Below are 14,228 nucleotides of genomic sequence, written 5' to 3'. Positions count from 1 at the left end.
CTAGACAATTCAAGCATCATTTTCTACTTTAAGCCATTATGATTAATTCTCCCGACTGTTAGACTGCTTCCCACCATGAAAAAAAAAATTACCCTGTGTTAGATAGATGGATGGATGGATGGATGGATGGATGGATGGATGGATGGATGGGTAGATGATAGATATGCATGTGTTTCTGTGTGTATGTGTGTAGGTATACATTTCTCTCCCCTCATAGAATGTAAATTTTATTAGGGAAGGATTTTTGGTCTTCATATTCTCAGCTCATAGCACAATGTCTAGGACATAATATCTATTTGATAAATTCTTGTATCCCTCTCTGTTGGCTCAGTTTGACCACTTTCTCTACCCAATGTAGCCACCAATCCTCACCTTCCAATATTGCCAATACCAAAACAAAGTCTTTACCCTGCTGTGACCTTGTTGCCTTTGACAAGCACTGTTCTTCAAACCTGATAAGAAAAAATTGGACCCCCAAAAGGTATTGTTTTTAATGGTGCTAATCAACCTTTTATTAGTATAACTATTTTTTGTTTTGGGTACATTTTGCATGCACCTTAACTTCTGCCCTCCAAGTACCTCACACATATATTTATGTTTCTGAAACTATTAAAGACTCATTCATCCTTGCCTCTCCCCAAGTAACATTATCAGAGATGTGAAAAAAATGATATGGGTATGGTTTCTATAAGGGTATTTTAAGTTTCTCCGAGAAAAAAAAAACATTTTAGTATCAAAGCAAAGCCTGTATTAGGGAAATGGAAAAATCATTTGCGTATTGATATCACTTGGACATCTTGCAAGCTTCAATAGTTTCTCTAACTGTCCTGGCAGTCTTTTAGACATCCTGAGAAGCAGTTTCAGAAGCTTGGGGCCATATCAGAGGTGTCCAGATTCCTCTTCCCTGAGACCATGGATCTGCATTAATGTTACTTAGGCAGATGTCAGAAGACAAGGCACATCCACATTCATGCAGGCACACTCATGCCCAAGCTCAGGAACTTTAGGCACATGTACTCTGATCATGCTGGGCAATGTAGGGAGGCTGCCTGGTGGGGTGAAAGCAGCTGAGAAACAAGGGAATGACAACTAACATGTATATCTGTGTGTGTGATCATACTCTATTTTCAGCTTGTCATCATAGCTGGGACCATTCTACTTGCCTATTACTTGGAGTGTACTGACACTTTCCAGGTACATATCCAAGGATTCTTCTGTCAGGATGGAGACTTGATGAAGCCTTACCCTGGGACAGAAGAAGAAAGTTTCATCTCACCTCTTGTGCTTTACTGTGTCTTGGCTGCCACCCCCACAGCTACTGTAAGTAAATAAATTTAATCCTTCACTGGGAATGCTGAAGATCCCCTTTGCCTTTTGTTGTTTTGTCCTCCAGAGCTTTCAGAAGCAGCTCTGCCTCAATTGCTGCCTGAAAGTCATAACAACATAAGATTCAGGGTTAGCCTTTGAAAAAAATTCTGATTTAATTGTACAGGTTACAAGGACCAGTTGTTCTAGAATAAAACATAACAGCAACTCCCATGTTCTAATCTGAGCTGCTGTCCCTTTGTTATTCTCTGAGGAATAAAATTTAAACATGAATTTTAAAAATCATGTACTTATATTCTGAAGTGGAAACATGACTATTTTTAATGACTTCTGCAATGCATGATTTTAAACAGAGGTCCCAGATGTAAATGTTCTTGCTGACATTTCCATGATCAAATGAAAATCAAATTTGTAAATTAACTTTTAGCACATGTGTCTGGAGAATGTAGGTGGTAAATAAAATCTTTTCCCCATGATCTTCACAGGATTAGGACTGAATTTAGAAGGGAAGGAAAATTCAGATCCTCAAAATTCTATTGCCATCCTGAACGAACTATAGCAGAGCTCAGGGAAGAGAAAAGTTGTGTCTCCCAGAGTTCATTTGTAATTTGCCCTCAGTAGTTCTTTGTTTCTATCTGGGATTCCTTTAAATCACATCCAATAAGTTTCATCTTTACCTTCATTTACTTTATTCTCTCACAAGTCAATACACTTCTCCTAGATGATCCTCTTGGGAAATATTGCATTCAGAGTAAGTAGCTAAAGCATCTGGGCTTCTTGTTGAAATGATTTAGTGTAAAAATGATGACTGGTTTGGTATTATTATGTTTTAAAGCTAATACTCAGTTAAATATAACACCTAGTCAGAAAATATGCGATTACTTTTCTTTATGTGGTTGTTACACTTCTCCCCATCATCACTTCCCATAATGCTGGTCTTCATTCAAGATGCTCAAATATAAATGCTAGATGGTGGTATTCCTTGTTAGTCCTTACTCACAAAGCCTTCCTGGGTCCCCCAAATCATTTGCTCTCTTTCACCTCAAGTTACCAAGCTTAGTGCTGATTTCTGCATGACATCACCCCACCTACACACAACCTGAACTCTTCCACTACTATCCCCAAAGGGACTAAGCAACTTGCTAAAGATTATACAACTTCTAAGCTGCAAAAAAGGATTTGAACCTTCGCTTTTTTACTTGAAGACCAGAGTTCTTTCTAACAAACAGATTGAACAACCATTCATCTAGTTTAGTTTGTTAGACATACACATCCTGAGATTTGTGGGCTTAGTGGTGGAGTAGTATTCTGAGTAGAAATTATGCAAGGTGTCCCAAAAGTATGTTGCACTAAGATTTTTATAACAGCCTCTATAAAATGTGACTAGAACAGAAAGCTTTTTCATTTTAGGACTTGGGGCAGAGAGGCTCTGGGACTGAAAGGCAACCCAATAAGTAAATACAGGGATGAACTTGGATTGTTTTGTCACTGATATCAATTGACAAAAAAAACGAACACCCAATTTGGATGGAATATTAAATCAATGGTGCTCTATGGACAGACAAAACTATAATGTGGTATTAGAGTATTATCTACTTTCAGAGCTATCAAAGCCTTCTTAAAATTTATATTTTACTTTTTTTATTAAAGATTTTATTTATTTTGAGTTTTACAATTTTTCGCCTAATTTTACTTCCCTCCCTGCACCCCCCACCCCAACAGAAGGCAGTTTGTCAGTCTTTACATTGTTTCCATGGTAAACATTGATCCAAATGGAGTGTGATGAGAGAGAAATGATATCCTTAAGGAAGAAACATACAGTATAAGAGATAGCAAGATCAGACAATAAGATATCAGGGTTTTTTTTCCCTAAATTTAAGGTAATAGTCCTTGGTGCAGTTCTTCATTTGGATACAGATGGTATTCTCCATTGTAGAGAGCCCCAAATTGTCCCTGATTGTTGCGCTGATGGAATGAGCGAGTCCATCAAGGTTGATCATTACCCTCATGTTGCTCTAGGGTGTACAATGTTTTTCTGGTTCTGTTCATCTCACTCAGAATCAGTTCATGCAAATCCCTCCAGGCTTCCCTGAAATCCCATCCCTCCTGGTTTCTAATAGAACAATAGTGTTACATACATATACCACAGTTTGCTAAGCCATTCCCCAATTGAATGACATTTACTTGATTTCCAATTCTTTGCCACCACAAACAGGGCTGCTATGAATATTTTTGTACAAGTGATGTTTTTACCCTTTTTTATCATCTCTTCAGGTTATATAGACCAAGGAGTGGTATGCTGGATCAAAGGGTATGCTCATTTTTTTTTTTTACAAATAATGTTTTTTAGGGACAGCTAGGTGGCGCAGTGGATAAAGCACTGGCCCTGGAGTCAGGAATACCTGAGTTCAAATTCGGTCTCAGACACTTAATAATTACCTAGCTGTGTGGCTTTGGGCAAGCCACTTAACCCCATTGCCTTGCAAAAAAAACCCTAAAAAACCTACAAATAATGTTTTTTTATACATTAATAAAATATTCTTGTTTAAGAGTAAACAAAATACCCCCTCTCCCCCCAAAATATAGACTTGCTTGAGCAATAAAGGGGAGAGAAAAAAATTAAAATAAAAAAATAATAGTAATAATTGTAGGTATGGCCAGGTAGAGCAATGGATGGAGCACTAGCCCTGGAGCCAGTAGCACCCGAGCCCATATCCGGCCCCATACACTCAACAATCACCCAGCCCTGTGACATGCAAACCACCCCAACCCCACTGCCCTGCAAAAACCAAAAAGAAAAAAAAGAAAAAAAAAGACCCAAAATAAAATAAAATAATAATAATAGGAGGGTTGCCTGGGTGGTGGCCAGAGCATTGGCCCTTGAGCTAGGAGCACCTGGGTCCCAATCTGGCCTCAGATACCTGATGATTACCCTCCTGTGTGGCCCCAGGCAGGCCACCCAGCTCCATTTGCCCTGCACCTGCCTCCCAAAATAATAATAATAATAAATGTGATTCAGTCTGTGTTCCAACACCAACAACTCTTTTGCAGGTAGATCACATTCTTTATGATAAGTCTTTCACAAAAGTTACTTCCATATTTTTCCACCATTGCTATTGCTGATAGCAACTCCCTCCTTTCGTATTTCTCCACTACCATGTACTATATTTTCTCTCTCCTTTCACTCTGACTTTGCTGTAGGGTAGCTTAATGGTACAGCTGAGAGATTTGCAGCCCTGGGGCCAAGAGACCCTGAGCCCCCATACCACCCCTTAGGACCAGGATCTACCTGGCCCTATGGTCCCTGACAGGCCATCCAATCCCAACCCGTTGCAAGAAGTATAAAAGGAAATGTGTTATATCTGACCACTCTACCCCCATTGTCCATCCTCTCCTCCATCACTCACATCCCCAACTTTTCCCTGTGCCCCCCTTTCTTACTCCAGATGTCTATACCACATTGAGTATATATGCTGTTTCCTCTTCTAGCCACCTCTGATGAGAGCAAAGATTCCCTCATTCCCCCTTGCCTTCCCCCCTTCCATATCATTGCAATAGTTCATTGTAATAAAGAAAAATCTTATTATATGAAATATCTTGGCCTATTCCCCCTCTCCTTTTTCTTTCTCCCATTACATTTCCCTTTTTTCTATTGACTCCATTTTTATACCATATTTTATCTTCAAAATCAGCTTTCTCCTGTGCTTCAACTATAAAAGCTCCTTCTACCTGCTCTATTAACTGAGAAGGTTCATATGAGTATGATCAGTGTCAATTTTCTATGCAGGAATACATGCAGTTCATCATCATTAAGTCCTTCATATTTTCCTTTTCTCCTCCAATCTCTATGCTTCACCCGAGTCCTGTATTTGAAGATCAAACCTTCTGTTCAGCTCTGGCCATTCCAACAGGAACACTTGAAATTCCCCTGGTTCATTGAAAGTCCATCTTTTCCCCCTGGAAGTAGACATTCATTTTTTCTGGGTATTTGATTCTCAGTTGCATTCCAAGCTCTTTTGCCTTCGGTTATATTATATTCCAAGCCCTACAGCTTTTAATGTAGTTGCTGCTAAGTCCTGTGTGATCCTGACTGCGGCTCCACGATATTTGAATTGTGTCATTCTGGCTGCTTGTAATAATTTCTCTTTGACTTGGGAGTTCTGGAACTTGGCTATAATATTTCTGGGAGTTGGTTTTTTGGGATCTCTTTGTTGGGGGGATCGGTGGATTCTTTCCATTTTCATTTTGCCCTCTGCTTCTAGGATATCAGGGCAATTTTCCTGTAGTAATTCTTTGAAAATGATGTCAAGGCTCTTTTCCTGATCATGACTTTCAAGTATTCCACCAATTTTTAAATTATCTTTCCTAAATCTTTTTTTCCATATCAGTTGTTTTTTTCAACGAGGTGTTTCACATTTCCTTCTAATTTTTCATTTTTTTGGTTTTGAACTAATGAGTCCTGATTTCTCGTAAATTCATCAATCTCCCTGAGTTCTATTCTTTGTCTGAAGGATTTGTTTTCCTCAGAGAGTTTTCTTATCTCTTTTTCCATCTGTCCAATTTTGCTTTTTAAAGCATTCTTCTCCTCCATAACTTTTTGAACTGTTTTATCCATTTGACCTAAGCTGGGTTTTAGCATGCTATTTTCTTCAGCATTTTTTTTTTTTGGATTTCCTTGACTAAGCTGCTGACTTCATTTTCATGTTTTTCCTGCATCTCTCTCATTTCTTTTCCCAGTTTTTCTTCCAACTCCCTCATTTGATTTTCAAAGTCTTTTTTGAGCTCTTTCATAGCCTGAGCCCGATTTCTTTTTTTTCTTGGAGTCTTTAGATGCAGGAGCTTGTGCTTCCTCATCTTCAGACTGAGTATATTGATCCTTCTTGGGATCATAGATAATGTATTTCTCAATGGTGTTCCTCTTTTTTTCTCTCTGCTTGCTCATTTTCCCAGCAAGTCTATTTTTGGGGTGCTTCCTGAGCTTTTGGGCCACTCCTACAATGGTCTCAGTGTGTAAGGCTCTGTCCTCCCTCCTGGACTGTGAATGAACATATGCGCCCCCCTCTGCCATGGGGCTGAGGTGGGGGGGGGCTGCTGTTCTATGGTGGGGCTTAGACTGCTATCAGGATCTGAATGTTGTCAGAGCCCCAGAGTCCTGTTCCAGGGGCAGAGGAAAGAGCTCTGCAGTCTCTCTCATCACTCTGCTCCCTCAGCTCAATGGGCTCATGCCCTGGGGGCTTCTCCTTACTGGCTCACCTGCTTCTCTTTCCTGGATCTGGAATGCTGTGGCCATGCTGCTTGCTGTCTGGTCTGAGTGCTGGACTTCACTGCTCCCTCTGGCAGTTGTTACCCCAATTTGAGCCTGGTGTTCCCTGGGACGTAGTTCAGAAAACTACCCCTACCCCTCTGCTGTGAGCCGCAGCTCCCAGCGCCCTGGGGTTGCCTCCAGGAGGCTGAAGTTCTTTCACTCTGGTGGGCCACCCCTCTGATGGGCCGCCCCTCCAACCCCGGGGATCTGAGCATTTCTGCTCTTTTCCAGGTTACCTTGAATAGGAGAACTGCCTCCCTGGGTCTCTCTGTGGGTTCTGTCTTTTGAAAATTTAGTTAGAGCCCTTAATTTTGAAGATTTATGAGAGAGCACCTAAGACACGATCCACTCTTGTTGCCATCTTGGCTCCACTGCTTATTTCCCTTTTTTTAAATAAGCATTTCTATGGCACCTATATGTACTAGGGTTTTTAATAACAGCATGAATATTTTATCCTTGCAACAATATTGGAAGGTAGGTACCTTATATATTTTATCACCATTTTATAGATGAAGAAATTGAAGCAGACAAAAGTTAAGTAACTCATCTAGGACCACAAGGCTAGAAAATATTTGCAGTCAGATTTAAACTCAGTTTCATTTGATTTTCTCTGGATCAAGGGTATATCTACCACAGCACAAGACATCTTTTTCTATTTGAAAAGTACTTTTAGTCACAACATTTTTGTAAAATATTTTAGCTGGATAGAGGCTGTTAAAATGACTGAGTCAAAAGCTAACTGAACGCACTTCAAACCATCCTTTTCATTCTTGGGCTTGGAATAGAGAAGAGTATAAGGGTGCACCCCCACCCTCCTGGTAAATAGAAATAGTGCTGACCTTAGAGTCAGAAGAGTTGAGTTTGAGAACCAGACCAGCCACCTACTCTCATTTATTTGTTTCTTTGTTTGTTTTAATATATGGAATGTGTCAGGGGAAACAGGGACACAGAAGGGAGCCAGAGAGGGAATTCGATGATCTGTAAGGTCCCTTCTGTCTTTTAAATTCTGTAATTCCAAATATTTTGGCTGGGGAGCTCCTGGGTGGCCAAACTTATTTTTTAGCAGTTTTAGAAACATAAGTAGAGTTTTCTCAACTGAAGAGAACTAGATTTAATTCTACCTGCATTCCATCATTCCTTTCTCTTGCAAAGTACTGGAGTTTTATGTGGCATGCCCTCCCTCTGGAAGGAGGCAAAGAACTGGGGTCTGTGTCATACTCAATTCCTTGCCAACCTTAGGAACAAGGGAGAGAACCAAAGAGTGCCACCCACATGCCTTACATGGCAACCTGCAGAACTGAAAATACAAAAAACCAAGAACAAGTTTTTCTCTGACTGAAAGGATTCTACTGGTAATTTTATAATGAGGCAAAAAGGAGATGACCAGTCTATTAAGGTCACTTTCAATCCTATAAGGACTTGATTAAAATTGGGGTTCACACAGACACAATTTGGGTTCTTCGTAGTGTTCTAATTTCCTTAGAAATGAGCTGTTGAAAGACAAATTGATATAGATGGTAGAGAGCTGGACCTAGAGTTCGAAAGACCTAGGTACAAATCTTTCCACTTATCCTTATTAGTTGTGTGACCAAAAGTAAGCCACTCACCTTCTCTGAATCTCTATTTCCTCTTCTATAAAAATGGGAATAACAATATTCACAGTGCCTGTATTCTAGAACTGTTGCAAGATATAAATATAAGAAAATACATAAAACATTTTGGTCAACTTTGTTGAGTTCTTGCTCAGTTAATAATTTATTTTTGCTTTCTAATAACTTCATTTTTCCAATAATCATTTTTCTTCACTCTGATAGTACAACTTTCTTTTTTTTTTAGGTTTTTTTTTACAAGGCAAATGGGGTTAAGTGGCTTGCCCAAGGCCACACGGCTAGGTAATTATTAAGTGTCTGAGACGGGATTTGAACCCAGGTACTCCTGACTTCAGGGCCGGTGCTTTATCCACTGTGCAACCGAGCCTCCCCTACAACTCTCAAATTATATAAGCCTTCTCATCTGTGTTTGCCTGTGTTTTCCCTTAAATCCTCCATACCTAACCAATACTCTGGAGACCTCCCTCTAGTTCTTTTTAGCCTTCTGTGGCTATCTGTGCAACAGCTCTCTATTATCTCTCTCATACACAGTACATGACTGACCCACTTCCTTTCCCAGTAATATATTTTGGGGATTGTGTCTTTTTCACCACTTTTTGCATATGCCATCATTGGTTCTATCGGTCCTTCCAATATCCACAGGCAAGGTTTTTACCTTAGTTAATAATAAGAGATACACAATTCCAGACTTAGGGAGATGATAAATTAGTGCACCACCAAAAGAGGTCAACCAGAATGGCAAAGAGAACCAGAGACCTTTCCAGAAAGGACCAATTAAAGAAAAATAAGGTTGTTTAGCTGGAGAAGAATTAAACATGGATGAGAAATCAAATATTTGAAGCTAAAATGAAAATTAGAGGTCATTGAGTCAATTTCCCCCACCCTTTATTTTACAGATGTGGAAACTGAGGCATGGAAAGTTTAAGTAATGTGCTCAGGATTACACAGCTAGCAAGAATTTAGGGCAGAATTTGAACCAAGGTCTTCCCTATGCCAAATTCAGTGTCCTGTTCACTGTCTTGTCTCTGCAAGCTTTTGAAAGACTATCACTGGAAAAGGAGATTAAACTTGCTCTGCTTGGAACTTGAGAAGAGATATGAGACCAACAGGTAGAAAAGGGCAGAAAAGAAGATTTACTCTTTTTTTACAGGAGACAGGAACAAAAAATTTTCAAATACTTAGTAAGTAGCCCAAAAGTGGAATCTTTTCATAAGAAGTCAGTGGTTTCTCACCATCTTCCCTTGTCTCCAGTGGAGGTCTTCAAGCAAAACTGAATGACAACTGCAAGTAATATTATCAAAAATTGTCTTGGATCTGATGATAACTCAAAGGTCCCTTTGAACTCAGATTCTGCTTTTTAGTAGCATCTCTTTTTTTCTTCTATAAATAAATGTTCAAGTTATCAAGTATTATCTGTTCCTTTACATCCGCTTCTAGTTAGTTCACATCAAATCAAATACTTCTGAATGATAATATGCCAGTAAAGGAGGTAGCTATAGACATGTGAGTGTCATTCTGATAACCCTGTGCAAGAAATACATTCATGATTTTTACTTTAGGTGTACTTCTGCCTCCCTCCCTTGTATTGCTTTTATTCATATTTTCTATTTGATCTATTCATTTTCATTCATCCAGGACATAGAACTCATCTGACTTGAAGAACTACTATACAAAAGGATAGTTTTCTCCCCACCCTACCCCCATTGGATGGCGTGGAATTATCATGGAAGAATCATTGGAGAGGAAAAATATGCTTTGTAAATGATCAGCACACATTTAATTTTTCATTCTTTCAACTAGTTATATAATTTGAGTAGACACAGTTATTTTATCATTTTGCTTTAGAAAACCTCTTGGAATCATAAGGTATGTTTAGAATATAGAGGGTGTTGAACTTGATGACATCAAGGGCCCTTACAAGTTTATGATCTACAGCATGATTCCCCCCTCTAAAGAAAGAACTGATGAAGAATGCAGATAGAAAAATACTTTTTTAAAACTTTATTTGGGGGGCAGCTAGGTTGCACAATGGATAGAGGACCAGCCCTGGAGTCAGGAGTCCCTAAGTTCAAATCTGGCCTCAGACACTTAGTAATTACCTAGCTGTGTGGCCTTGGGCAAGCCTTGCAAAAAAAAACAAACTAAAAAAAAACTTTATTTGGGAGATGTGGGGAGGCCTGTGTTTTCACTTATATAACTAATATGGAAATATGTTATGCATGATTGCACATTAATAACCTATATCAAAATGTTTACCTGCTCAATGAAGGGAGAAAAGAAAGGAAAAGAATTATGTAACTAAAATTAAAAAACAAATGTTAATAAAAATTACATGTAATTGGAAAAAATAAAATAGTTCACATAGAAAAAATTATATACAGCAGATCTGCCAAAGAGCCTAGGATGTAGCAGAAGGAGTGCAAAGTAAGAAAACTTGAGTTCAAACTCTATGAGAAATTTACCAGTTGTATGAATTCGAGTAAGTCATTTTAATGCTCAGAGGCTCAGTTTGCTCCTTGGTAAAGTAGGAATAATAATGCTTATACCTCTTATTTCACTTGACTTTTATGAGGAAAGCACTTTGCAAATCTTACTATGCTAGTATGGTGTGGAAAAGCAATACGAAGAGAATCCAGACTCAAATTCTACTTCTCAAGTTTATCATTAGTGTGACCTTTGGCAAATCTTTACCTATCTCTGAAGTTTCCTCATTTGTAAAATGAATGGGTTGCATTGTCTGATCCCACTTCTATGGTAGTGAACAAAACCATACATGATGGTTGAAAGATGTTGGACTTTGGGAATGGCAGCTAGAGGGAGATGTGGCAAGGATGATGTGACAAAATACACAAATAACTAGAGTATGAAACCAACAAGCTAAGAGAATTCAAGAAGATGCTTGGTGAAGTCTGAGGTTCTTGGAACACTTCTGCTACAAAACAGCTGGGTGACTTTAAATCTTCAAAATCAAATCTTTAAAACAAAGCTAAGAAAAGGTAATAGGATGTAGTGGATAGAGAACTAGCCTAGGAGCCAGGACACCCTTCATATCTTACCTCTGACTCTGTCTCTGGCTCTGTGAACCCTGAATGTCACTTACTCTCTCAATGAATTGCAGAGGGAGGGAAAACTTCCTTTCTGGGGATTTCCCTATGCCAGTAAAATCAAGGCAGTGAACTGGAATGACTTTTAAATTCCTATTTGACCCCTTAAATTCAATGATTCTCTGAGAGCTTCAGGAATAAATTTTTGGGCTGATGGCTCTAGAATACCAAATTTCCTTTATTTTTCAGGTTGAAATGCTCTTCAATCAGGACTTCAGAACTTGAGAAAACAAACAATGACTTCAATCATTGTCATTTTGTAGTCATATTTCTGCTATGTTGTCCAATTCTCATTGTCCCTTTCTTCCTAGTCTTTGTTTTTCTTTCTTAAATGACCTCCAGAATAGAAGTGAGGCATGAATTAGATTTAAATTATATCAGGGAAAGAGGGGTGTTACAGTGGATAAAGTGCTTATCCTACAATCAAGGAGATCCAAGTTCAAATCTGGCCTCAGATATTTATTATCTGTGTGACCCCAAGGAAGTCACTTAACCCTGTTTGCCTTGGTTCCTTCATCTATAAAATGAGTTGGAGGTGGAAATGGCTAACTGTTCCAGTATCTTTGCCAAAAAAAAAAAACTCCAAGTGAGGTCACAAAGAGTAAGACATGACTCAACAACAAAGGAGTTGAAATATGCTGACAATGTTCTCAAGACAATAACTCAACCTTTAATTCAATGACACATAGAATCACCAAATCACAGCATCTCAAAGCTGAATGAGACTTCAACAGTCTTCAAACATCCATGTTTGAAGAATTTCCTCTACAACAAACCCAAAGATGTGGACATCCAGCTCTCACTCAAAGACCTCTGAAGAGGAGGGGCTCTCTTCCTCCTCTTGGGGATCATTGTGATTGTAGGGAAATTCTTCACATCAAGACTAAATTTACAATTCCCATTCATTGTTCCTAGTTCTATCTCCTGAGAATGAACAGAATAAGTTTAGTCCCTAAGAGAAGTGGCACAGTAAATTGGGAGCTAGACTTCATTTAAGGAAAAACGTGATTTAAATCTTGCCTGTAATCCTTACTAGCTGTGTGACTGTGAAAAAGTCATGTAATTTTCCTGAACCTCTCTCATCTTACCTTATTTATATAATCAGGGTAGTAATAATAACTTTAAGACCTTCCTCATAGGGTTTTTTAAGGCTTATATGAGATACTGTAGTCAAAATGATCTAATGTCAGCCATCACAATAATTATTATAACAATAATTATTACTCTCATTACTAAAACTATCATCACCACCACTACTATTATTGCTTCTAGTACTAAAACTGCTGATACTGCTAGCACTGAAGTACAGTGTCAATGTTTGTGAAATTCCTATATAGAAAGGGGTTCCCTGACATCCTTTTGGGCCCTATGAAATTCCTTAGAAATATAACTTTGGCTAGGTGCTTTTGGGTCTGAAAATAGTCTGATAGGACCCAAGGTCTTGATCCTGGGGATCTCAGATATACCATACAATTGTCTAAAGATTTACAAAGCACCCTTGTTAGCCTATTATTTTTCTGTGTCTGTTAAATTCCAGGATTGCCTCTTCCTTCCCCAGATGTGGTTGGAACCATAAGACAATAAATTCCACTCCCTCAAACCTGTGGGAACCCCATGAATATGTGGCTCCCTCCATCTCAAAAAATATGTTCAAATATTACACAAAGACCCCCTGACCCTTGCCCACCCCTATCTATATGGAACCCCAATGTTTACATATGTTTATACCAAGAGAACATATCTAACTGCTGTCTTTGCTTCTGTATCCTGCTGGCTCTCAGTACCCCTCTCCCCCAAAACACTATAAAAATCCTAAGCCTTGAATACACAGGTACTGTATGATTTGGGTACTCTGCATCCCTAAGCAGTCGCTGGGAAATAAAGATCTCCAAACTTATCCAATCCTGGTCTCTGTCTTCCTCTTTGGCTTCAGCAGCATCATCACTGCCACTATTTACCACTACTACTTCTACTAATAGTACTACTATTATTACTACCACCACTACCACTACTACTACTAGTATTACTACTACTACTACTACTACCACCACTACTACTACACATTAAGGTTCTCCTATGAGTACTATTCTGGAATAACAAAAGATCACCAAGATACATCCCCTGTCCTTTCAAAGACTTCAATCAACATAAAGAATGCAAAGAATAGAAATAGCATTCTAGCTCAAATTACAAAGTTTATTATGATAATACATACAAAAATATAAATTATATACCAGATCTAAGGAAAAAAGGAACAATTTCAATGAAGAGGAGGTATTGGTGAATGTCATACTTACCAGCAAAGATGAATGAGGTGGAGGAGGGGTGGCAAGTATTGCAGTTGCTGGCATGGCATGAGAAAAACCATAGAGGGGGGGAGGAGGAAATTTTCTTTTTATTCCCAATTACCTGATACAGTACAAATGCTAAAACAAATCTTCCTAGATTGGTAAATACATTTCTGATTACCCCATGAAATTCCATGTTATCCAGAAGCATATAAAGAGATCTATAACAGATTACCTCCTTCAAGTATCTGACTTTCTTTTGATTTTCTTCATCAGATATGATTACTGTCTGGTTAACCAAAGACCATATGGAACAAAAGGAAGAAGTTCATAGCCATGCTTCTCAGACTCTTTATAAAAAGTCATAGACCACAGGTTTATTCCCATTGTAATTTCTCAAGACCAACTTCAGAATCATTTGACTAGAAGTCTTTGAACTGTAGGATAAGGGCAGTTGTAGTTTCTGTCCTGATTAACCCTTAAGACTAAACCAATAGCCTGCCATAGGTTTCCTGGGTAGGCTACCTATTCATGTCCCTGGAGTCAGAGACAGAAAGTAATGAATCAATTTGGGGAGGATTTAAGTTCCTGAGAA

At 38.7% G+C, this 14,228-nt stretch overlaps 1 protein-coding gene across 1 annotated transcript in view; it reads left to right on the top strand.

Moving 5' to 3' along the window:
* Positions 1-14,228, top strand: part of PLPPR1 (phospholipid phosphatase related 1) — a 189,705-nt gene that overhangs the window by 93,951 nt on the left and 81,526 nt on the right. The window contains 1 exon segment of the mRNA XM_074199020.1: positions 1,132-1,320. Coding sequence (XP_074055121.1) covers positions 1,132-1,320 — 189 coding nt within the window.

The sequence above is a fragment of the Macrotis lagotis genome, chromosome 8, assembly GCF_037893015.1.
Source record: "Macrotis lagotis isolate mMagLag1 chromosome 8, bilby.v1.9.chrom.fasta, whole genome shotgun sequence".
NCBI classification, from domain to species: Eukaryota; Metazoa; Chordata; class Mammalia; order Peramelemorphia; family Peramelidae; genus Macrotis; species Macrotis lagotis.
Note: the sequence above shows the minus strand (reverse complement) of the source record. Positions and strands in the feature narration are given on the sequence as shown.